The sequence below is a fragment of the Schistocerca gregaria genome, chromosome 4 (assembly GCF_023897955.1).
Source record: "Schistocerca gregaria isolate iqSchGreg1 chromosome 4, iqSchGreg1.2, whole genome shotgun sequence".
Taxonomy (NCBI): Eukaryota; Metazoa; Arthropoda; class Insecta; order Orthoptera; family Acrididae; genus Schistocerca; species Schistocerca gregaria.
In genome coordinates, this window is record NC_064923.1 from 727,636,221 (window position 1) to 727,663,638 (window position 27,418).

Consider the following 27,418-nt stretch of genomic DNA (forward strand, 5'->3'; position numbering starts at 1 on the left):
TTGCATTTGTCTGTTCCAAAAGCCATATTCATATCATTGCTGAATACTTCTGTTATCTTTATTTGTTCCTGCCAGTAGTTTTAGATCATCCATGTATAGCAAATGTGTGATTTTGTGTGGGTATGTTCCAGTAATATTGTATCCATAATTTGTATTATTTAGCATGTTGGATAGTGGGTTCAGAGCAAGGCAGAACCAGAAAGGACTTAATGAGTCTCCTTGGTATATTCCACGCTTAATCTGTAGTGGCTGTGATGTGATATTATTTGAATTTGTTTGGATATTAAGTGTGGTTTTCCAATTTTTCATTATTATGTTTAGGAACTGTATCAATTTAGGATCTACTTTGTATATTTCCAATATTTGTAGTAACCATGAGTGGGGTACACTATCAAAAGCTTTTTGGTAATCAATGTATGCGTAGTGTAGCGACCTTTGTTTAGTTTTAGCTTGATATGCCACCTCTGCATCTATTATCAGTTGCTCTTTACATCCTCGTGCTCCTTTGCAACATCCTTTTTGTTCTTCATTTATAATTTTGTTCTGTGTTGTATGTGTCATTAATTTCTGTGTAATGACTGAAGTTAATATTTTGTATATTGTTGGTAGGCATGTTATGGGGCGGTATTTAGCTGGGTTTGCTGTGTCTGCTTGATCTTTAGTTTCATATAAGTTATTCCTTGTGTAAGTGTATCAGGGAATGTGTATGGGCCTGCAATGTAACTGTTAAATAATTTAGTTAGATGTGAATGTGTTGAGGTGAACTTCTTTAGCCAGAAATTTGCTATTTTATCTTTTCAAAAAATGGTTCAAATGTCTCTGAGCACTATGGGACTCAACTGCTGTAGTCATCAGTGCCCTAGAACTTAAAACTACTTAAGCCTAACTAACCTAAGGACATCACACACATCCATGCCCGAGGCTGGATTCGAACCTGTGACTGTAGCAGTCGCACGGTTCCGGACTGCGCGCCTAGAACCGCGAGACCATCGCGGTCGGCGTTTATCTTTTCCAGGGGCTTTCCAATAGTGAGTAGAATTAATTGCTTTGGTGACTTCATGTTGCAAAATTATCACTTCAGGCATTTGTGGTATCATCTTGTATGTGTCTCTTTCTGCTTCTCTCCACCGTGCATGCCTGTTATGTTGTATCGGGTTTGACCATATGTTGCTCCAGAAGTGTTCCATGTCTGTTATGTTTGGTGGATTGTCTATTTTAATGTGTGTGTTATCTATTGTCTGGTAAAATTTCTTTTGGTTTGTGTTGAATGTTTGGTTTTGTTTCCTTCTATTTTCACTTTTTTTGTATCTTCTAAGTCGTTTGGCCAATGCTTGTAATTTCTGCTTATTTTCATCTAATTGCTCTATCGCTTCTTGTTGTGAGATTTTACCTAACCTTTTTCGTTTTTTTTTCTGGCATTTGATGTCTTATAAATTTTGTTAGCTGTCCAATGTCTTTTCTCAGTTTTTCGATTTTGATCTGTAGCCTGTGTTGTCATGCTGGTTTTGTGGGTTTCTTCTGTGTGTTGGTTGGTTCTGATCTCTGCCTGGTGTGTATATTTAGTGTAGTGAGTGCTCCTATATAAACCAGTAGTTGTAACTCTTCCATAGTTGTGTTTTCATTTATTTTGTTGTGTATGATTGTGTTGATAGTTTTTATTGTTGTTCCGACTTGTGGGTTATTTGGCGGTCTATGCAAGAACGGTCTAATGTCTGTATTTGTGTCTTTGTATTCTATATATTTCAGCAGAAATTTTTCTTCTATATCTAACATGTGTGTCACTTCGTGTTCTATTTGTACTTGTTCTGGCGGCAGTCTTAAGATTTAGTTTCCCTCTGATTGTTTGATTGATGTGTGTTGTTCTTTGTTTGTTTGCCCTGGGATGTTTGAGTCCATTACTGTATTTTATTCTTCTTCTGATTGCACATTATTTTGTTCCAGTATTTGTTGTACTTGTTGTTTGATGTTTTCTAATTCTGACTGGAGTATCCTGTTATTTATTATTATTACACGGATCTTATCAGCTAGTCGTTGTTCTGTTAAAAATTTTAATTCTGGGTATCTGGTAAAAAATGTTGTGTATACTTGTGATCTGTATCCAGTTGTGTTGGTTCCTAGGTTTGTTGCTTGGTAATAACAGAACATGAGGTGTCTATTAACTTCAACTGACCATCTCATCCTATGTCTTTGTTTTCTTTCTAGGGTGGTTGCAGGAAGCACATCCTGCAAAACACCTCTATTTGGATTTAAATCATTTTCCAGTTGGCTAGCAGTGTCGTTACCATTGTGGGCGGGCATAGGGTTCAAGCGTCGTCCCCGACCATGGCGGCGCTTGTCCGAGGCTTCTTTAGTTCTGTCCTGAACCAACTAATCACACTAAAAGGGGGGTTAGCCCTATTAGTGGTTTGTTCTTTTCGTCGCCTTTTACGACTGGCAGAACATACCGGAGGCCTATTCTTTTCCCGGGCCTCCACGGGGATTATTATTATTACAACACTGAAGACCCAAAGAAACTGGTACACCTGCCTAATATCGTGTACAGCCCTCGCTAGGACGCAGAAGCGCCGAACCACGACATGGCATCGACTCGACTAATGACTGAAGAACAAGAAACCTGCAGCGCTCTCCATAAATCCAGAAGAGTACGAGAGGGTGGAGATCTCTTCTGAACAGCACGTTGCAAAGCATCCCAGATATGCTCCATAATGTTCTTGTCTGGGTAGTTTGGTGACCAGCGCATGTGTTTAAAATCGGAAGAGTTTCCCTGGAGCCACACTGTAGCAATTCTTGATGTGTGGGGTGTCGCATTGTCCTGCTGGAATTGCCCAAGTCCTTCGGAATGCACAATGGACAAAAATTGATGCAGCTGACCAGACAGGATGCTTACGCACGTGTCACCTGTTAGAGTTGTTTAATTCTCACAAAGAAGAAGACAGCAACCGGCCACTATTAACACTGCTATTTATTTAGATAAATAGCGATGTTACCGGCTTTTATCTAAAACGGACGATAATGTAAAGTGTATCTTGAAAATCATGTGAACAGCCGTTTGATGATGAACTTGGCAGTTCGAAACCGGTAACGACGCTATTTACCTAAATAAATAGCAGCGTTAATAGTGCCTGGTTACTGTCTTCTTCTTTGTAAGAATTGTTGTTGTTGTTGTGGTCTTCAGTCCTGAGACTGGTTTGATGCAGCTCTCCTTGCTACTCTATACTGTGCAAGCTTCTTCATCTCCCAGTACCTATTGCACCCTACATCCTTTTGAATCTGCTTGGTATATTCATCTCTTGGTCTCCCTCTACGATTTTTACCCTCCACGCTGCCCTCCAATACTAAATTGTTGATCCCTCGATGTCTTATAACATGTCCTACCAACCGATCCCTTCTTCTAGTCAAGATGCGCCACAAACTTCTCTTCTCCCCAATCCTATTCAACACCTCCTCATTAGTTATGTGATCTACCTAGCTAATCTTCAGCATTCTTCTGTAGCACCACATTTCCATAGCTTCAATTCTCTTCTTGTCTAAATTATTTATCGTCCATGTTTCACTTCCATACATGGCTACACTCCATACCAATACTTTCAGAAACGACTTCCTGACACTTAAATCTATACTCGATGTTAACAAATTTCTCTTCTTCAGAAACGCTTTCTTTGCCATTACCAGTCTACATTTTATATCCTCTCTACTTCGACCATCATCAGTTATTTTGCTACCCAAATAGCAAAACTCCTTTACTACTTTAAGTGTCTCATTTCCTAATCTAATTCCCTCAGCATCACCCGACTAAATTCGACTACATTCCATTATCCTCGTTTTGCTTTTGTTTATCTTCATCTTATTATGTCCTTTCACGACACTGTCCATTCCGTTCAACTGCTCATCCAAGTCCTCTGACAGAATTACAATGTCATCGGCGAACCTCAAAGTTTTTTATTTCTTCTCCATGGGTTTTAATACCTACTCCGAATTTTTCTTTTGTTCCCTTCACTGCTTGCTCAATATACAGATTGAATAACATCGGGGAGACGCTACTCCCTTCCCAACCACTGCTTCCCTTTCATGCCCCTCGACTCTTATAACTGCGATCTGGTTTTTGTATAAATTGTAAATAGCCTTTCGCTCCCTATATTTTACCCCGGCCACCTTCATAATTTGAAAGAGAGTATTCCAGTGAATATTGTCAAAAGCTTTCTCTAAGTCTACAAATGCTAGAAACGTAGGCTTGCCTTTCCTTAATCTAGCTTCTAAGATAAGTCGTAGGGTCAGTATTGCCTCACGTGTTCCAATATTTCTACGGAGTCCAAACTGATCTTCCCTAGGTCGCCTTCTACTAGTTTTTCCATTCGTCTGTAAAGAATTCGCGTTAATATTTTGCAGCCGTGAATTATTAAACTGATAGTTCGGTAATTTTCACATCTGTCAACACCTGCTTTCTTTGGGATTGGAATTATTATATTCTTCTTGAAGTCTGAGGGTTTTTTTGCCTGTCTCATACATCTTACTCACCAGATGGTAGAGTTTTGTCAGGACTGGCTCTCCCAAGGCCGTCAGTAGATCTAATGGAATGTTGTCTACTCCGGGGGCCTTGTTTCGACTCAGGTCTTTCAGCGCTTTGTCAAACTCTTCACGCAGTATCGTATCTCCAACTTCATCTTCATCTACATCCTCTTCCATTTCCATAATATTGTCCTCAAGTACATCACCCTCGTATAGGCCCTCTATATACTCCTTCCACCTTTCTTTTTTCCCTTCTTTGCTTAGAACTGGATTTCCATCTGAGCTGTTGATATTGATACAAGTGGTTCTCTTTTCTCCAAAGGTCTCTTTAATTGTCCTGTAGGCAGTATCTATCTTACCCCTAGTGAGATAAGCCTCTACATCCTTACATTTGTCCTCTAGCCGTCCCTGCTTAGCCATTTTCCATTTGCTGTGGATCTCATTTTTGAGACTTTTGTATTCCTTTTTGCTTGCTTCATTTACTGCATTTTTATTTTTTTCGCTTTTCATCAATTAAATTCAATATTTCTTCTGTTACCCAAAGTTTTCTACTAGCTCTCGTCTTTTTACCCACTTGATCCTCTGCTGCCTTCACTACTTCATCCCTCCAAGCTACCCATTCTTCTTCTACTGTATTTCTTTCCCACATTCCGGCCATTTGTTCCCTTACGCTCTCCCTGAAACTCTGTACAACCTCTGGTTTAGTCAGTTTATCCAGGTCCCATCTCCTTAAATTCCCACCTTCTTGCACTTTCTTCAGTTTTAATCTACAGTTCATAACCAATAGACTCTGGTCAGAGTCGACATCTGTAAGAATTAACCTACATTAATTGTACACAGTCACGGTCTGACCATGTCAGTTTTAAACAAAATGGTGTTAGAGTAGTATCTATACGTTTTAGTAGTCCCGTATCGCTCCAACTACACACGCCCCACACCATTACAGAGCCTCCACCAGTTTGAAAAGTCATGCAGGATCCATGGATTCATGAGGCTGTCTCCATACCCGCACATGTCCATCCGCTCGATACAATTTGAAATGAGACTCGTCTAGGCGAGGCGGGCGTAAAGCTTTGCGTCGTGCAGTCTTCAAGGGTACACTAGTGGGCCATTGGCTTCGAATGCCCATATCGATTATGTTTAGTTGAATTGTTCACATGTTGACATTTTTTGATGTCCCACTTCTGAAATCTTCAACAATTTGCGGAATGGTTGCACTTCTGTCACGATTCTCTCAAACCGTTGTTGGTCCCGTTCTTGCAGCACCTCTTTCCGGCCGCAGCGATGTCGGAGATTATATACCTTATATAGGGGTTGGCGACCGCAGCGTTGTATTCTGTCTGTTTACATGTCTCTCTGTTTGAATACGCATGCCTGTAGCACTTTTATTGGCGCTTCGGTGTAGTTTAATGTCTAAAATTATACAACTTGCATTCACCTTTAACAACTTGATGTTTTATCGGATTCCTGATATTCACGGTTCACTCGCTACCTCGGAGATGCTGTGTCCCATTGCTCGTACGCCAACTGTGACAACACGTTCAAACTCACTTAGGCCGCGTAATGACCAAACGGTTAGAAGCGCCGTGTCACGGACTGCAAGGCCCTTGCCCCCGGAGGATCAAGTCCTCCCTCGGGCATGGGTGTGTGTGTGTTGTTCTCAGCATAAGTCAGTTTAAGTTAGTGTAATTAGTGTGTAAGTCTAGGGACCGATGACTTCAGCAGTTTGGTTCCTTAGGAATTCACACACACTTGAACGTGAAACTCACTTAAAGCTTGATAACCTGCCTTTGTAGCAGCAGCACCTATCTAACAACTGCGCCCGACACTTGTATTATACAGGGTAAAAAGCATTTAACCAGACAAACTCTGGGAGGTTGTAGGGGACATCAAAACAAATATTTTTCCCTAATGTTATTTATTCCTGTGAGGGGTATTTAAACCGGTAGAGGAAGATTTCTCTTGCGGCAAATTAATTAAACCAAGAAACACTTTTTCATTTTTTTATTACCAAGAGACAACAACTAGGTAGCAGATACGGCCCAGTTAAACAGTCTCGAACAACACCGACCCGCACATTAACGAAGAACCGCGCTTGATGAGCGCTAGTAACTCTGACATGTGGGTTATCCACACTCCAAACATGCGAACTGTGAACGTTGAAGACTCGATGACGTCCGAACATTGCTTCATCGGTAAACACAGAGGATGGAAATGTAGGATGCATTTCACACTGTTCCAGGTACCACTGCGTAAACTGTGCTCAGGGTGCATAACCAACTGGTTCCAGGTTGTGGTCACGCTGTAAGTGAAATGGACGTAACAATTGCTCTCGAAGGACTGTTGTTAGAATCGTCGGATTCGTCCCCACGTGACGTGCAATTGCACGAGTGCTGATTGAAGGATCCTGCTCCACATGCTGCAAGACAGCTTCCTCAAATTGCAGCATCCTTACCGTGCGACGGTATCCCTGTCAAGGTAATCTGGTCTCACGCAAACGTTGGTACAAAGCATCAAAGGTCGTATGATGCGGGATACGGCGATTAGGATATTGTTGTTGATAAACCCGCTGTGCAGCTCGTCCGTTGTGGTGCGCTACGTACTACGCACCAACCATATCAGTGTACTCACTCCAGGTGTATCGCTCCATTAGTAAACAGAGACAATGCACTACTACACTGGTGGACAGCTTTTGCCTACAACTGAAGAGCGTAATACGCCCTCTAGCTACTGAAGAACGTAATACGGACTCCAACGGTTTGAAAAACATGACATTCGTGGGAAAATATTTGTTTTGATGTCCCCTACAACCTCCCAGAATTTGTCGGTTTAAATACTTTTCATCCTGTATACGTGCTGCCGACAGCAGCGCCGTATTTTGCCGGTTTGTTTATCTGACGTATTTAAATACTTATGCCTATACCGGTTTCTTTGGTACTTCAGTGTAATATCACATTCGAGTCAGGGAGTTTGTGGGTTTAAATACTTTTCATCCTGTATACGTGGTGCCGACAGCAGCGCCGTATTTTGCCGGTTTGTTTATCTGACGTATTTAAATACTTATGCCTATACTGGTTTCTTTGGTGCTTCACTGTAATATCACATTCGAGTCAAGGGTTTCTGCGACGCGTACAGACAACCTAAAACGTTAAAGAGGAAGGAACAATTATTTACCTAGTGCTGTCGGCGTTACAGACCGAGCGGTAGTTCGGGGTGAGGAAAGCCGAGAGATTCAGCTATGTTTATATCTTGACATTTTCCGTAAGATTTTGTGAAACTATTGAACGCCCCGATAAGATTGGCCGGAAGGAATCGTCTCACACTAAAACAAGTAAACCGTTCCGCCACGTCGCTCGGTTCGCCACGCGGGGACCAACTACGAGACTTCTGCGAGTGCAGTCCAACGAAATGAGACGCAGTAGTGCAGGCAGCAGTTATGCGCGGTGCGGCGCTGCGCCTCACCTGTAGATGACGACGGATGCGATGGCCAGCACGACGACCACGGAGCTGAGGACGATGCTCAGCACCGCGTAGTCCGGGAAGGCTGAAACAAAGTAGAATGACGTCACTACATGAGACTCGGTACAGTGCAGGCAAAGCTTACCTCCGTGGAACACTGCCAGGAGACAAACATGTTTATACCGCACAGTGTTTGTCAAGAGCCAGTCCCAAGTAATGTGTTCTACAGCAACTTACAGCTACAAGTGGATCTACACCTGCCTCACTTCTACACCTACATCTAAATCTACACTCTGAAAAAATACTGACAAGTGCAAGGCACAGTGTACTTCCCAACGTATAACTTCTTAGGTTTTATAAGAACGTAGGCTTCCGCGGCCGGTCTCATAGTGACTAAAATTCTTCTGGGTACTATGCCGCATCATTTCTAAATGTCTCTGAGCACTATAGGACTGAACATCTGAGGCCATCAGCCCCCTGGACTTAGAACTACTTAAATCTAACTAACCTAAGGACATCACACACATCCATGCCCGAGGCAGGATTCGAACCTGCGACCGTAGCGGTCGCTCGGTTCCAGACTGCAGCGCCTAGAACTGCACGGCCACTACGGCCGGCGCGTCATTTCTAAAAACTAACAACAATAATCAACTAAAATCGAATTGCAGCGGTCCTGCCTCAGCGCACGACTTGTTTTGCATGGGGATAGGTGCTTCTATTTATTACAGACTATCGATGCTGACGTCACTGTTGTGAAACTTTTAATTGGCCCTCAAATATGATTGGCTAGTCATGACGTAAGGGGAGATGGAAGGACAGAGGCTATTCGTGGATGTCCAACGATTGGTAGCTGTCCGGTAATCAGCGTTCGGCTTCTGGTCGGTAAGTTTTCCTCCTGGTGAGCGCAGGAGCGGACTGACAGTTGTTCTACACCTGTTTGTGTCCCGTGTAGCTTATGCGGGACACCTCGCGGCCCGTTGGACTGGGATGGCCGGCAGCCAGGGCGCCGGGAGTTTGTAGCCATCTTCTCTGTTGATGTTGTCAGGCTGCTTAGTAATTTCGATCACCACCCGTATTTTGCGTTCTCGCATCCACGATTCTTTCGCCAGTACTCGGGCTTCCTGGAACCTGATGGTCACGGTGGTGTTCCACTATCGCCGATTTATTTTGTTGTTGTAATCGTACATAGAGTTCGTGTTCTGCTACTCGTAAGCTGACAGATCTCCCTGTTTCTCCTATGTAGGCAGCTCCGCACTCACACCATAGTTCGTTCGTAAACACCTGCATTGTTAAGATTGTTGAGTACATCCTTGGTGGAACCTATCATTTCATGGATCCTGTGACTGCTTCGAAAAATCGGTTTGAAACCTCGTCGGCGTTTCCTTCACCGTGCATTCGCAAGTGGTGCAGTGGAAGAATGCCCTCTTCGAAGCTCCAGTGCGTGCCATAATTTTTCTAATTTTATCGCTGTGGCCCGATAACCAGGTTCTCCTGGGTGTTGGAATTTTGCGCCGCTTAGTAAGCAATGCGCTCAGCGTGGTGCGTCGATCCTCGACAGAGATAAAATACACCTCGTAATTGCCCCCAATGAAGTTTGCAATTCGGGTCAAAAGTATCTGGCAAGCTTCCTCCGTAATGGAGCAAAAACGTGGTGGCCTGTGACGTCACCCTCTGGCTCAGTGACGCTTCAAATATCGAGGTGTCGACACACGCGGAAAGAAAGCCAAAGCTCGGTAGTTTATGTGAGGTGTAAGGTGAGTTAATGACGTCACATGGCACCAAATTTCACTTCAGTTCGGTCCAGCCCCACCGTGAACGTGTCACACCATGAAAAGGTCGTCACAGCATCTCTTACCCGCATTCCACTCCTCCACCCATCGATTATAGCACACTGTTTTCGTATGAGTGGCAGGGCGAAACGTTTCAAGCACGTCATCGCTCATAGCGAACTCGAAAGGGCTTCAGGGGGCGGCATGAAGGGCATCAGTGGAATCCCCCTTTCTCCGGGGCATTGATTCCCACACATTCCGATGTTAAACACGACAGTTCGTCATTTCTGATACCATCGGAAGTGCCAAGGACACTTCGCTGCTGCATTACCATTCAATGTGATGGTACCTCTCCATAGCGCAGCGCGGCCGCAATATTTGCTCTCGTGTACCGGATGGAACCACTAGAATCCGGTCAACCACACAATGAAGTCTAAACGTGATCCAAAGCAGCAAACGGTATGTATACGTTTTCAAGCCTCCATTTTTCCTGCATTCTCAGGCGTGATCACGCGGTAGTGCAACATAAAAACGAGCGTGAGCAAAGCAGCAGAGGTTCCTTCTAACCCTGCCCAGTTCGGCAAAACCCTCGGTGCCAGGTTCCCGCAATTTGGTGACTTTACTGGACATAATCATCTATGAATGAATTTTTCTGAATGTGGCGTTCCTGAAGAAACTTATACACATTCTATCGACGCTCAGCTGCATTGGACGCGGTGTTATTCGTTATGAGAATGATGTCTGCCTACAAGGACGAATGTTTTCTCTCGTGAGCTTCTGATAATCCAACCTAGCAAACTGTATACACTACATGAAGCTCTTAGACAGTTTACGATTACTATGCATAAACATCAACATTCACGTGTTTAGAGTAAGAAAGAAGTTATGCCTACGGATATTAACATTAAATAAGCGTCTGGGTGCGAGATTGACTGCCGCCAGATCTGTACTGACGCATCTGCCGAAACTCTGTTTCACATTTTACTCACGTAACACCTCTGGGACGTGGGGTCTAAAGAGGCTAAAATTCCCCTTCCGTACACAATGCTCAATTTTCGTAAAAAGAGATCTGCACCATTCTGCGAGGCAGGCAAATTCACGACCGTACTGCGGAAATTAAAATGCAAATTGCCATTTGAGTGTTCCCGGTACTGTCTCGTAGTTCTTTTTCCTTTGTTATTTCCTTTTCATTCGACGCAGCCTCGCTCAGAATATGGTAAGCACTTTCCATTTCGTTTCTATTACTGGATAAATGTAGGTTTTCCCTTTTCTCACCTCGTGTGGTTTCCTTGTGCCTACTGCGTGTATATATTAAAGATGCAATTTAAGCGTTGTTTTCTACGCGAAAAATAATTCTTTAGCAAAGGAATAGTTTATGACATATTAAACAATGAAAAAAGTCAAAATTTACGGTTTTTGTCTTTTTGCCAGGTTTTGAAAATTCATTTCGAATACCATATCTGTTAAATGTACGACGATAACTGTCTCATCTGTTTTGATATATAGAAGCTGTTTTGAAATTTAAAAAAAAAAATTTCATGCCATTGGGACACATAGTGAAAGCACCGGCGCATTAAAGATGCATCAAAAACGAGTCCTCTTAGTACAATTCGTCAGAATAGTACACGTTACCACACGTTTATTTTGGTGTCAAAATATGTTTGGAAATGTAAATCCTTGCAGAAGAGTTGTTCAGAAAATGCCAGTCTCTATTTTCCTTGATTATGAAGAAGTGAAAGTTTGGTCTTATAAAACGTTGGATGGTATGGAAGAAGCAAATGAAAAATAAAAGTTCCGACATCGTTGATACAGGCCAGACAGGCAAGATCGTACATCTTATGTAATAGCTTACAGTTTTAGAAATTCTCTGATCCGTTTTCTAGTTCGAATTGAGAATATAATATTAACCTCTCACCAACAGTAGAAAATGTATTTTACAAGATGTCTTCTTATAGAGCTATGTACGAAATACGGATATGATTACGTAATGGTAGTTCTGACATTTCTCTCTGAAGTGGTCTCAGTGATGGAAAAGGAAGTCATTGAAACATGTTCTGCTTAAAAACAAACTTCCATACGGACTAAACAAGACGGAGATTGAAATTTTGACCTTTTATTTTAGCGGATAATACTGTAAACAGCTGAGTCATCCGTCATTCTCGGCCGAATTCGATACCCAGTTAGTAGGTATCTGGCTCACCAAAATAAATTTTATTGTTAATCATAAGATTATATTTTTGTTCCTGAACTTTCATTCATTTTTCCATAATTTTACGCTAAGATATGGGCTAAAAATTGTAGGTCAGTGTTGACATGATAAGAAAAAGTAAAGAGTAAGTAGGCTCAGTTCGTTCAGTTTTACTCAGCTGTTTCAGAATCAAATAACTTAGAAGTTTCATCTTCTCAGTCATTCAGCAATTTAATTACAGATACCCACATTTAAATAAAGAAGTTTCACAGGGCACGAGAGTCCCTCTTAGTGACATTTACACCACGACACCCAGTTCTCTGTGGCTTGTCTATCAGTTTCAATATATATTACTTGGGCGCTTTTGCAAAATGAGTCAAAGCCGAACGTCGCATCAATGTCTGTTCAAGAGCTTTGGAATGCTGTTAAAAAAGAATATAGCCACATTTCCACTTGATTCAATGTCACGGTCGACATAAGTGTATTAATTATGCAGCCAATTTACGTGCTTATTTTAGTACTATCATTCGCCGTGTGATGTAATCGACCCGAATGCACACTAGGTACCTTTCGACACTGTTTCGTTCAAATGTAATTTCGAAAGTTTGTCCGGCTGAAAATGTACTGTTGTCCCAAGCATATTGCAGCAAACGGTGTATTTCTGTCGCTGCTCGTTTAGTTTTTATTGCCGTTTCAAATATACCGGTCATTTTTGAAACACCCTGTAGATTCCCCGCAAGCCACCGTACGGTGGGTGACGGAGGGTATCCTTTAACACAAGATGTTGTCTCCTTTCCTATTCCACTCCCAGACAGAGCGAGGGAAAACCGACTACCTGTATGCTTCCATATGAGTCCTAATTTCTCGAATCTTATCATCATGGTCTTTACGGCCGCGGTGGTCTCGCGGTTCTAGGCGCGCAGTCCGAAACCGTGCAACTGCTACGGTCGCAGGTTCGAATCCTGCCTCGGGCATGGATGTGTGTGATGTCCTTAGGTTAGTTAGGTTTAAGTAATTTTAAGTTCTAGGGGACTGATGACCACAGCAGTTGAGTCCCATAGTGCTCAGAGCCATTCATGGTCTTTACGCTCAATGTATATTGGCGGCAGTAGGATCGTTCTGCAGTCAACTTCAAATGCCGGTTCTCTAATTTTTCTCAGTAGTGTTCTTCGAAATGAATGTCTTCCTCCCTCTAGGGATTCGCACGTGAGCTCCCGAAGCAGGTCCTACAAACTGCTTGTCGATCGAACCTACCGGTGACAAATTTTGCAGCTCGCCTCTGAATTGCTTCGATGTCTTCTATCAATCTGACATGATCCCAAACACCCGAGCAATACTCAAGACTAGGTCGCACTAGTGTCCTATATGCGGTCCTTTACAGATGAATCACAGTTCCCTAAAATTCGCCCAATATACCGAAGTCGACTGTTCGTCTTCTCTACCACAGTTCTCACATGCTCGTTCCATTTCATATCGCTTCGCAACATTACGCCCAGATGTTTAAAGGTCGTGACTGTGTCAGGCAGGAAACTATTAATGCTGTATCTGAAAATCTACATTAACTAGCATTTTTGTATATAAGAGCCAACTGGCCGGCCGTTGTGACCGTGCGGTTCTAGGCACTTCAGTTTGGAACCGCGAGACCGCTACGGTCGCAGGTTCGAATCCTGCCTCGGGCATGGATGTGTGTGATGTCCTTAGGTTAGTTAGGTTTAAGTAGTTCTAAGTTCTACGGGACTGATGACATCAGATGTTAAGTTCCATAGTGCTCAGAGCCATTTGAACCATTTAAGAGCCAACTGCCATTCACCACATAAACTAGAAATTTTGTCGACGTTACCTTGAATCATTCTGCAGTAACTTGCCTTAGACACCTTCCAGTACATCACAGCATCATCATCGAACAACCGCAGATTGTTCCCACCCCGTCTGCCAGATCATTTATGTATATAAAAAACAGCAACGTTCATATCACACTTCCCTAGAGCACTCCTGATGTTACCCCTATCTCCGACGAACTCTCGCCATCGAGAACAACATACTGGATTCGATTACTTAAGAAGGCTTCGAGCCAATCCCATACCTGGGAGCCTATTCCGTATGCACGTACATTCGTTAACAGTCTGCAGTGGGGTAATTTCTTGGAAGTGACAAAGATTGTGGCAGCAATCATACCCTGAAGAAGACAAACGTAAAACCAGATAAATACATAGTTCATAATTCTACATCGTGGGCATGACTACTTTTAATTTTGAGCAAAATAACAAATATTTTTGAAGTTGGAACGTCATCGGAAATCGAACCCAGGGCTATAGGACGGCCATCCGTCACGCTGACCACTCAGCTATATATATATATATATATATATATATATATATATATATATATATATATATATATATATATATATGATCTGGCAAACTGCGGTTGTTCGCTGATGATGCTGTGAAGAACAGGAAGGTATCGAAGATAAGAGACTGCACGTTGATACAAGGTGACCTCGACAAAATTTGTAGTTTATATGGCGAATGGCTCTTATGTACGAAAATACTAGTTAATGCGGATGTTCTGATACAGCGTTAACAGTTTCCTGTTTGACACAGTCACTTCCTTCGAAAATCTGGGTGTAATGTTGCGAAGCGATATGAAATAAAATCACCATGTGAGGATTGTGGTAGGGAAGACGAATGGTCTACTACGGTATATTGGGAGAATTTTAGGGAACCGTGATTCATCTGTAAAAGACCGCATATAGGAAACTAGTGCGACCTAGTCTTGAGTACTGCTCGAGTGTTTGGGACCATGTCAGATTGAAAGAAGACAACGAAGCAATTCAGAGGCGAGCTGCTGAATTTGTTATCGGTAGTTTCGATCGGCATACAATTTTTAGGACGTGCATTGGGAGCTCAAGTGCGCGTCCCTGGAGTGAAGAAGGCATTCATTTCGAAGAAAACTACTGAGAAAGATTAGAGAACCAGTATTTGAAGCTAACTGCAGAACGATCCGACTTCCGCAAATACACGTCTCGCGTAAGGACCATGAAGATAAGATTCGAGAAATTAGGGCCCATATGGAAGCATATAGATAGTCGTTTTTCCCTCGCTCTATCTGAGAGAGAACATAAAAGGAGACGACTGCTGATGTTAAAGAATACCCTCCGCCACCCACCGTACGGTGGCTTGCGCAGAATCCGTGTAGACGTAGATACAGATGTTCGATGTTCGATGTCCGTTTCCTAGAACAGGCTCTGCTCCCGCTGATTTCTCAGGGTTCCGAAGGCGAAATCATCTCTCGTGTTCTACACAGAGCTGTCTGTCAGACTTAAAACTGTCCACAAACTCACGGAATTTTATATACTTACGAAGTATGTATGTAGATGTAGTTGTACAAATTTTGTGTGAGTTATAAAAGTAGCTCCTGCTCGTAAATAATAAGAGTTCCTATTATTCTTTGCCTTTTGTATTTTCTTAATAGTAAACAAGAAAACAGTTTCACAATGATGAAGCAAACTTCACAGAAAGAATGTGTCACAGTTGAAACCGCATTTTAAAATCGTCAACCGTGTTACGCCTTACATTACTCACTCCGTTCGAGTTGTAACATTACTGCCGCTATAATCCTCCATTAACTCTTTCGTGGGTAAAATTATTGAGCAGTTTTTTTTAATGAATGGAGCTCAGATAGTAATTAACAGATAGGTATCTTTATCATACAGAATATCAAATTTGCTCCAACTGTGAAAGTGAGGTCACACAACAAGGTGGGAAGTATTCTTCCCACTGCCCTTCCTTGGAGTTAAATGACAAAAGCAACTTTTTCAATATGTGTCATATTTATTTGATAAATTTACTTCACTTGTTGCAATTATAGGTGACAATTACTTGCCATGAAATTTTCTGAAACATGGGTCTACGCAAAGTGGTATTTGACAATATTTACAAACACAGCGAGTGCTCTTTTCGCATATTTGGTACTACAATGACGGCACGTCCAGTAGGTTTCTCCTAAAATAGGTTGATGCTCCCTTACAGCCACATGACGAAAATCTTCAGGTACTTTACCCCTTTTTGTCAAAAAGACAGGTTTTTGTCCACGACTTTTTTGGGATGGGAAGCCAGCAATCAATAGTCTGGCTAGATGGATCCTGTATGTGAGCTGATCATGCTGTCCACTTTCTCTTTTACTAATTTTCTACAGGATAAAACTGTTCACTGCAGCAACATCCACCAGGAAATAAAATATTCTGTGCCACCATTTTACAGAAAGTCTGCCAATAGCACACCTTTCTCGAAATTGACCAAACGTATCGACACCACCCTTTATTTTTTGTAAACATTGCACTGACTGCAAAACCACGTTCGTGATGAACACTAACCTGTTGATGCTACGTACTGATGTGCTTAATGCTAGTACTGTAGAGCAGAGTCGCATGTCAACACAAGCACCGAATTCAACATTACCTTCCTTCAACTGGGCCAACTGGCGGTGAATCGAGGAAGTACAGTACATACTGACGAAAGTAAAATGAGCTCTAACATTAGGCGTTTCCGGATACATGTCCACGTAACATCTTTTCTTTATTTGTGTGTGAGGAATGTTTTCCGAAAGTTTGGCCGTACCTTTTTGTAACACCCTGTATACAATGCCTCTGCGGGAAGGTACAGCAAAACCGGCGGGAGCTTCCGACTGGAAGTAGTACCCTATACTGTTCACTAGATGGTAGCACCGTACAGAGGTGGGAACTGTGAATGCCACGGGATTAGGAGCGAGTTCATTGTAGTGGGAAGCATCTTTCCCACGGCTCACGAAAGGGTTAAAGTACTCCAGAAGTTACTTTCACACTTGTCAGTGTCGTCTCGTTGAGAGCAGCGTGTTTAATTCCTTTCCTAATTCCAGCATTTACTCATGTATGACGCAGTTCAGACACTCAGCACTAATTCCCTGCAAGCGGTCGCGCGATTATGGAAACCCTCGTCGCCAAAGACCTTAATGCAGGAAGCTGTGCACATAGAGGGCTGAGTGTCCGGAAGCAAACCGTGGCGAGTACCGCAGCCAGCAGACGAGGGGACGTGTTCTCCGGAGGCCACACAGATTCCGCGCCTCTGTGGAGCAGACGAGGGCTCCACACAGTGGCGTCCCCAGGGAGCAGACGGCGGTTCGCAGCGCAGCCGCCCGCAGCTGCAATTAGCACGCAGTCGGCCGATGTAGACCCGGTCACGCTCGCCCTCGGGTGCGGCGCCGTTTTTAATTAGGCGGCCGCTGCTCTCGCGGCGGTGCGGGCGGCAAACAGCGCCACGTTACTGCGAGCTCTGCCCTGCGCTGCCCTGAGGGCCGCTTTGACTTTCAAATGAAGCAGCCACCCACCGGCGGGTCGCCGCGCCCCCGCAGGCAGAGATTGCTCGCCTGCAGCCGCCCACGCATCGCTCGCTGTGCTAACTCGCACGGATCCCCTCGCGTTAGTAGCAGTTTCCGCAGCTGGGATGGCCGGGTGGCGACGTGTAAATAGGGTAACGCAAAACATTTTTTCTGAAAGCAGATTGGTTTTATTCAACATTTCAGTAAATCATATTATTCATCACTCTTCTGGCTACAAATTCCTATTTTTCACCAAGCGAGTGAGGCTTAGCGCCATATACCGATCCGGCCTTGGAGGCGGTTAAGTGGGAGATGTGTCTCAGAGCTGGATAGTGACAAATGGTGACGCGACACGTAGTTTATGTATCAGCCGATAGAGGACAGTATTGGATAGAGGGACTCAGAGAGCCTGTATACAGAGAGAGTGGCCACAGGTGAAGTTGCAAGTGATTGGTTGATTAACTTTGGCAGAAAAATGGCGCCAAACGTCTCTCGCGCCTTCTATGTTCGCCGTGCTTTTGAGTTGAATTGAAGGTCAGAGGATTTTTGGAAACGATTAAAAGGTATTTAAATTATTCAGAGACTTGTTATGTTTAAATTATAATGACATGAACACCCTTAGCTGCTTACAGGCGTTGAAATACGGCAACGGAGCAGATGAAAATGTGTGCCCCGACCGGGACTCGAACCCGGGATCTCCTGCTTACATGGCAGACGCTCTATCCATCTTTTTTTTTCTAATCTCATTTTGCTCGCTTGACGCTCTATCCATCTTTTTTTTTTTTTTTTACTCTCATTTTGTTCGCTTTTGTTCGTTGCGTCTGCTCAGGGCGGACGTCGTAATACATCCGTTTAAGTTCGTTGATGATCGATCAACTCAGTTTTTTTATTACAGAGGGCACGTAACCCTCTGACCCAAAACGCTGAGCTACCGTGCCGGCTAACCCATCTGAGCCACCGAGGACACAGAGGATAGCGCGACTGCAGGGATTTATCTCTGGCGCGCCTCCCGCGAAACCCACATTCTCAACGTATTGTCCCGAACTACATTCGTAGTGCCCCCGCCCATTATATACTTGTTATTCGTTGTGCATGCATGTTCGATTTAGTTGTATATAGTTTTTAGTACGTAATTAGCGTTTGCGATCTTAATACGAGTTGAAATAATGAACCATTTTGCGATGAAGTCGGTAGGCCTACATGTTTGCGTGTGTGTGTGTGTGTGTGTGTGTGTGTGTGTGTGTTTGAGGTTTACGGGCGCTAAACAGCGTGGTCATCAGCGCCCTACATGTTTGCAGTAAACACGTTAGTAATTGTACAGTATTATTTTTGACCTCTGTAATTCGATCTGCAGACGTTCGTAAACGATGCCAGGTTGTGCTGCATTTGGTTGTTCCAATAGAGGCGAAGGTGGATTTCGCACGTTAACATTATCACGCAATGAAGAAAGACGAAAGCAGTGGGCAGTCGCAGTCAACAGGGCTGACATAAATCAAACAGGAGCCTTGTGGAAGCCAACCAAGTACTCTTATCCATGTCACGTAAGTCGTTCTTGCTTTTTACTACATATAAAACAACTTCCAATATACATAGTTAAATGTGAAAGTAGACCTGTAAATTGGCTGTGTGAAAATTATTATAACACATTATTCTTATAAATTATTATAACACATTATTCTTATAAACAAAGGCATTTAACGAATGATTACGCCATATTGTCTAGCGCTTTTCATTCGGTGAGTGTGTACTCCACTACTCCATTACTGGCCATTCAAGAGTCCCGCCCGCAGTTTGGCAGCAAAATGGCCGCCGTATCGTCCTATTGCCCACTCTCCCCTTATACAGGCTCTCTAGGGGGACTGTGATTTTAGTTTCGATTGTGCCCACTAGAGTGCACTACACTAATAGAACGTTTTTCATGAACTGTTCTAGTATTTCCATAAAGTGTTATTATGTCTTTTTGTGTATGTAAAATGTCATAAATGTGTTCTACCAGTATGAATGATGCGTGAGGGTGGTTTAAAGTTAATATGAACATAATTGTTTAACGAGTTATGTTGTAGGATTTAGTGTGCGAACCTTTCGAAGAAGTATGGATAAGGAAAAAGGGAATTTTTGTAGAATATATTTGTAAAGTAAGTTTATGGTAAAGGGAAAGCTGATTCAGGTATAAGTAACAATACAAATAACTAAATTCATAAGCAAAACTTCAGCATATTAGATCATTACGTCGGTAAAGGGTGCAGTCGTTAGGTTTACTATTTTGCGATTGCTTATTGATGAAAAGCGCGGACTGACGCGGGAGAGTGTTGTTTTGCTATTGGCTGTTGAGTAAACTGACCAATGGTAAAGCAGTATTCTTCGCTCGCCTTTCTCTGCTGGTGGAGAAGACTTAGAGTATTCTAGAGAAGAGTGGGAGCCTAGCCATGAAACAGTTTGGACGTGTGTAACAGTTGTTCCGATGGAAATGATAAGTTGCCGTATCTAGCATTGTTTCATACATCGAAAGTGTTGTAAAGTAATGGCATAATTATTCCCATGGGTGAGTAGAAATTCAGAAATTTTTAAGTGAATTTTGTGACGAGAAAAGACATAATTCCGCGTGGCGTAATGAGCAAGTCAGTGGCTAAAAACTGTAACTGCATTAGGTACCGACAAACTTAATATTTGGCGAGCATTCTCAATCAAAAACAATCAGTATTTTTGTAGCTATTACGTTTTCAGGAAATGCAACACCATAAACTTGCTAACGTGAGTGAAAGGGATAGTGAGTGACTGTGATAAGACTAGCACGGATTTGGCAGTGATACTTATTCACCTAAGCTTCAGAATATATTAATTAAGGAAAAGTTTTGCAACCTTTCATTTCGTGTGAAAACTTTCTCCCGAAACGTAGATTAGTGACTTTAATTTCAGTCTGGTTCACGTCGAAGTACAGTAGGTTTCGCTCGGACTCCCTACTGATGATCTGCTGAGACAATCTTCACAGGTAGGTGCAGGTTCGTCGTAAAGGGACGGAAGGAACCGCGCCGCCGCACGAGGTGGCGCAGTGGTTAGCACATTGGACGCGCATTCGGGAGGACGATGGTTCAATCCAGATTTAGGTTTTCCATGATTTCCCTGAATCGCCTCAGGCAAATGCCGGGATGGTACCTTTGAAAGGGCACGGCCAATTTCCTTCCCCATCCTTCCCTAACCTGAGCTTATGCTCCATCTCAAAGACCTCATTGTCTACAGGACGTTAAACACTAATCTCCTGCTCCTCCTAGTTTTCAACATAATCTCCTTTCACTGCTATGGGCTTAACGACACCTTACTGGCAGGCCCTGTATCCCCGCATAGTACAACTCCACCTGTTGACGTCTGTGAAAACGTCTTGCTGCAGCAATAATCACCCATGTACTGCTTCTCGCAGAGCGTATAATTCATTGAGCTACACAGATGTAAGTAGGAAGGCGCAATATTCGGTGTGTAGGGCGGATGAAGTGAAACAGTCCAATATACGAGGTATGTTTTTTAAGTAAGTACCGTTTTGAAATAAAAAAAAGACGTGCTAATACATCTCAATAATTTTATTTTTACATGAAAGCCTGCACCTTAATCTACTGACGCTGTTACAGTCTGATTCTTCTTTGTTTACGTTGTGTACTGAGTGTTTAAGATGCCTCCAGTAATCGTGAGTCCTGGCGACTGTGAAGTACGGGCTGTTGTAAGATTTCTTAGTACTAAAGGCCTAAAAGCGATCGATATTCATCGTGAGGTCTGTGCAGTTTACAGAGAGAACATAATGAGTGATTGAATGGCAAGAAAGTGGGTGAGAGCATTTAAAGATGTGCATGATCAACAACGGAGTGGGTGTCTTTCGGTCGTTAATGAAAGTTTAGTGCAGGAAGTGGACAATAAGGTGAGAGAAAACAGACGCTTTACGATTTCCTCCTTGCTGTATGACTTCCCTAATGTTTCTCATAGTGTTTTGTATGCTGTTGTGACCGAGCACTTGAATTACCAAAAATTGTGCTCACCTTCGGTACCGAAAATGTTGACGGTTGTGCACAAAACTAAACGTTTAGACAGTGCATTGACTTTCCTTGAGCGGTACCACAACGACGGTGATGATTTCTTAAGCCAAATTGTCACGGGCGATGAAACATGGGTGGCCTACGTCACACCAGAATCAAAGCAACAGTCCGTGGAAGTTGAGTAAGGGCATTGTTTGGCTGCAAGACAATGCCCGCCCGCATGTGGCGAATCAGACCAAAGACCTCATCACATCTTTTCGAAGGGAAACTCTATATAATTCTCGGTACAGCACCGATCTTGTGCACAGTGACTACCGTCTGTTCCTGCTCTTGAAGAAACGCCATGGCGGTCAGCGTCTTCAAGACGATGACGAAGTCAAACAGCAGTGATGCAGTGGTTAACAAGTCAGGCGGCAGACTGCTTTGAAGAGGGTTTTCAAATACTGGTACAACGTTATGACAAGTGCTTCAACATTGACGGAAATTATGTAGAAAAGTAGATTAAGGTACAGGCTTTCATGTAAAAATAAAATTACTGAGATATCTTAGCAAGTCATTTTTAATTTCAAAACGGCACCTACTTAAAAAAACACGCCTCGTCGTTTTGTGAGCTCTTCTCCGGTGTGCACACTTGTAAGAAGCCTTGCGTTTTCATGGAGAAGGAGAAGTTCGTTTGCTTTATTTATGGTGTCGATCACGCTGTAGCCGTTTCTTCAGTTTCTGGAGGGGATCGCAATACAGTTCCGAGTTGATCGTTGCATCGCGAGGAAGGACATCAAACAGAATCACCCCTTCAAAGTCCCAGATGGCCGTCACCACTACTTTACCGGCTGAGGGAATGGGTTTGAACTTTCTTTTCGCAGGAGAGCTAGCGCTCGCCTGTGATAATATTCGACGCAAAATTCTCACGATCAGCGTCGTAACGCGCAAGGGCCTAGGTATGCGGCAGGGACACTGGCTTTCATGGAAACATAGGCGGGCCATTCCACAGACTTAGAGAAAAGCGTTGTCAGAGTGAAAATTACATGGACAACTAGTTCCCTGGAAGACTGCAAGCTTCGTTGCCACACTGGAGCTATGGGATGAGAGAAAGAACTTGTATCAGCAAGAGGCCGGCGCACTGCCAGTGCTAAGAATATGGCCTTCAGCTGTTAAAAATGCTCAGATTTCATAAAAATATGAATATTCTCCAGAATTAGCGGCTAGACGTGGATACAGTTCTTTAACTTTCCCAGGAACTGAGGAGTAACACTAGCTGATAGACACGAAAACGTCGATGGGTAAAATTCATATGATATCATGAGGTCGTATTATATAGAGCGAAATATTTTTGTACAAGAGGGGAAGATAGAGAAGTCATTTGAGTGCTTTTAACGTGTTGCACTTCCTTGGAAGGACATCTTGCTAAAGAAGCAAATACGCCGTTGTCAGAGAGTACCTGCAAAATGATCTGTGGTCATGTTTTCTTGATGGAATGGAAAGAGCAGGCTGCTCGATTCAGACAGAGAAGAGGGTACTTCGATGTGAGGCGTGGCACAGAACACACATTGGCAGGCTGCAGTCTTCAGTGGAGCAGCCTACTGTGGGTCCTAAGTTCGAGTCTGCACAAGCGTGATCCCACAATTAAAGAGCCGTTCTCTGCTCATGTTGTGCTGATAATTCATGGCAGGCAGTAAGGGCACCATGTCATGTTAGAACAATCCGTGATGAGAATTCAGTCTCAGCATTCCAGTTAACAGCGCATTGGCAGATGCAAGGGGCTTTTTTTTTTTTCAATTTAGCATTCAGCCAAGTAGTCACTGTAATCGATTAGTAGGAAAACCATGAGTTATCTGAGAATATCAGTTGCGGTTGTAGCTGCCCATTTCAGATATCCTAAGTGACTTCAACAAAAGGAAGATTCACTTTGCTTGAAACCCACGGTACATCTTTAATATATTGAACTTGTTTTTTTTTCAGGTTATCAGATTAAAAAAAATGGTTCAAATGGCTCTGAGCACTATGGGACTTAACATCTGTGGTCATCAGTCCCCTAGAACTTAAAACTACTTAAACCTAACTAACCTAAGGACATCACACACACCCATGCCCGAGGCAGGATTCGAACCTGCGAGCGTAGCAGTCGCTCGGTTCGGGACTGAGCGCCTAGAACCGCGAGACCACCGCGGCCGGCTATCAGATTCATTTGTAATTGTAGTAAATTAATGTGCGCATTCAAATCTTGATTTTTTTAGTACCCTACACATTTTTATTTTTGATATTAGGTGGTTTCCCCCCTCTTTAGGATCCACAGCTAGCGCGTTATTATATTATTGCTTTAATTAATCCGTTTGTTTACAGTAATTTGACTTGGATTTTCAGTGTGTGTGTGTTCCATACCTAATTATCTGATTCAGGTTATTACATTCTACACATGTGCAGTTATGCACTATTTTTAATGGGAAAGCAGAATTTTAATATTATCTCATAATAGCATCGAGGCACATAATTAAGACACTGACATGGAAAAGGTGGTAACTGCCAAAAAGAAAGCTTTCCAGGGGAACTAAAAAACAACTTTATGAATTCGTTTTATCTAACATTATTACATAAACTTCCAGGAATGGGAGGCATACACTTATGCTTTGTGTTTGTTACATATGAAATTTGAAAAATTTGGCACGTTTTTGTCTGTGAAATCTCCATTTTAGTATGTCAAATATACAAAATCACCCCTTATCCAAAATCTTAATTGCTGTTATTTGTTTTTCATGCACAGATCTTGCTGTAAAATGTATTTTACTTTTAATCATGGAAGTTCAACATTGATAACAAGTCTTATTTTCTCAGATCTTGGATGAATGGCCGTCTTTCAAGTCGTTGCAAGCGCTGAAAACCAGTGATTGACCTGACTTACTCTCCTATCTTAAAAATTCTGGGCTCCATTCACATTCATTGTCATTCAATGACTGCCTTGTTTTTATGACAGGAAAATCATTTATTAGTAATCTAATCCAGCTGAGGGATCTTGTTACAAGCTACAGAAAAGTCAGTGAACTCTCCGTCATTCATCATTGATAAGTAATTGGGCCTTGCCTGCTTAGCACTTTCAATCGTTTGTATCACCCTTTCTGGACTCATTGTCTTCTTTTCTCAGTAATGCAGAATTCCCTATCAGAAGACATGTAGGAATGGCCTGGAACTACAAATTTCTACCCAATATTTTAAATGGGAGACGTTTTGGCGGAATACTGCTTCATAAACAAAGATCTGTATGACAACAGAGACTACTACTTGTTACCAACACTACTAGACACGCTCTGTTGCCGAGACAATGTAAGAGGAAATATCACTATGTCCGCACAACAGCACGGCACATACAACTTACCCTATGTAGCAACTACGTTTTCAGGTATGTTTGATTATATCTAGACAAACTAACTTCTCTGATCCATTGACATGGCCACATATTACCTTCTCGATACAAAACCTCAAAATTCGAATTTTTGACAGTTACAACCTTTTCCGTGTCGATGCCTCAATTACAGAAAACATACACCTTACACAAGGAGAGCAGTGAGGTAGAAAAAACATCCTATTCTCAGGTTTTCACAATCTAAGGGATCCGTGATCCCACGAATATAGATATTGTAAATAAAAGGGGATCGAGCTGAGTACGGTGTCAATGGCGGATGTGCCGAGTGAGGAGTAAATTGTAAATTTACAGGAGTGTGACAAATGAGCGCGCCCCATTATCGTCGTGGAGTTAATCCTCATCATTATCGATTCGCGATTGATATAACACCAAATGTGACAAGTGCCGAATAACGAGTTTCGCGTCAACCGCGGCAGTCAGCAACAATCATGGATTCCAGTGAGGATTGTTGTCAATGTTAACCATCATCACTGCGTGTGACCAAGTAGTTAAAATCACCGGCCAATAAAAGATATAACCGTGATTAAACGTGTAAGGCGAAGGTAGCAACTGCCTCAGAATTTGTGTTTTAATAGTAAATACATATCAGTTTGTACATCGCAACCTTTGTGGTCTTTAATAATAGAAAAACTTTCCATCATTAGCTATTCAGTCTCAGAACAGCCGCACTCTGATGAAATACCCCCGAAACCACAGCAGAAAAAACGATGGTCTTTCATCCATTAAGCACACTGTCGTATATTCATAATAATTACTTGTTTGGCGTCTTCGGTAAATCACACAAAACCCAATAAAGGATATAGCGGAGGTGTTTCAACCGGTACAAGAAACATCCTATTCTCAGGCTTTCACCTTCTCTCATTTAAGAAAATAAAGTTGATTCTTGATGTAAGTTTCACCGGCCGCTGTGTCCGAGCGGTTCTAGGCGCTTCAGTCCGGAACCACGTTTCTGCTACGGTCGTAGGTTCTAATACTGCCTCGAGCATGGATGTGTGTGCTGTCCTTAGGTTAGTTAGATTTAAGTAGCTCTAAGTTTTTGGGGGCTGATGACCACAGATGTTAAGTCCCATACTGCTTAGAGCCATTTCAACCGTTTTGTAACTTTCGTTTGGGTGACATTATCGTGGTATAGCTCGGACTAATCAGGGAAGACAGTAACAAGCAAAAAGTACGGAACTAATTTCTGTAAAAAAATGAACATATGGCAGCCAACAACCAACATAACGAGCAGGCACTGAGTCCGCGTAGGTACAATACACGCGCCAGCATTAATGCCACCCACTCCATCGTTATAAAACAACAGGGAAAGATCTGACCCCGCCGCTAATGACGCAGCACACACGATGGGCTCTGCTCTGCATGCAGCCAGCAGCTCACGGGAATCACACATCGCGGATGCGACGCGAATACCGAGGCATCGTGTCAAGTCAACTCGCGGCGGGTGAACAGGTCAATCGCTACAGCATCTGAGTAGGATGGGACACAATTTCTCTTAATGCAGTTTTGTACTGTGGACAATATACGGCGGTTATAACACGCTAGGAAAATTTTTACTCCTAACATCCTATAAGAATTCATTTGTATTTAATAAGCACAGTCTTTTCTGAAACATTACTAACTAAGGACATGTCTCCAGAGAGACTGAAATATGCCACTGTTAAATCTCAGTATAAGAGCGGTGATGGAAGAGGTCCCAATAGCTACCGAAACGTTTCACTGCTGCCATCATTATCCAGAAATTTTCCGAGGTCCTGTATTCTAGAACAGTATCCCACTTGAGCACCAATAATATTCTCAGTTAACAACAGCTTGGATGCCAAAAGAGTTGGTAAACTGAGAATGTCATTTGAAGTTCACTCACCCCAATTTTACATGCAGTACAAAATAAAAAAAAACACCTCTTGGTATTTTCCGCTACCCATCTAAATCATTTGATAGTCTGAATCACAATATTCTCCTGGATAAACTGATGATATAGTCAAAGAATGGATAATTTGATATATAATCAAAAAATACAGGAAGTTATTCTTTTTAATTTAATCAAACTTTCTTTCTCATATGCACTGCCAGAAAAAAAATGCAACACCTTGAAGGACTGTGTTCAGTGACGCCAGCGTACAATATGTGCATACTGGAGGGTTTGTAGTGTTAGTGATTCATTTGTCACAGTCACCGTCACTTAGATTGTGTTCAGGACGCCTTACGGCGCACATTCGGTTTTGAGTCTATGGGCAGGAACTGTGCTGAGCTTAGAGGCGAACAATCCTATTAACATGTATTCTACGATTCTACCACGCCCCACCAACGTGTACATACTCATGGTGGACAGCTTCTACCATTTGAATTAGGGCCTGTGGAAAGCTGGACGGACTTATCGACTAACTGCTGCACGTATTAGGCAAAATTTATACACTCCTGGAAATTGAAATAAGAACACCGTGAATTCATTGTCCCAGGAAGGGGAAACTTTATTGACACATTCCTGGGGTCAGATACATCACATGATCACACTGACAGAACCACAGGCACATAGACACAGGCAACAGAGCATGCACAATGTCGGCACTAGTACAGTGTATATCCACCTTTCGCAGCAATGCAGGCTGCTATTCTCCCATGGAGACGATCGTAGAGATGCTGGATGTAGTCCTGTGGAACGGCTTGCCATGCCATTTCCACCTGGCGCCTCAGTTGGACCAGCGTTCGT

General features: G+C 42.7%; 1 protein-coding gene across 2 annotated transcripts in view; it reads right to left on the reverse strand.

The window, feature by feature from the left end:
- The window catches only part of LOC126266758 (atrial natriuretic peptide receptor 1-like), a 1,377,759-nt gene that overhangs the window by 399,548 nt on the left and 950,793 nt on the right, over positions 1-27,418 (reverse strand). For both annotated transcript variants that reach the window (XM_049971275.1, XM_049971274.1), the window contains exon 8: positions 7,969-8,050. In XM_049971275.1, coding sequence (XP_049827232.1) covers positions 7,969-8,050 — 82 coding nt within the window. The remainder of the gene's footprint in view (positions 1-7,968; positions 8,051-27,418) is intronic.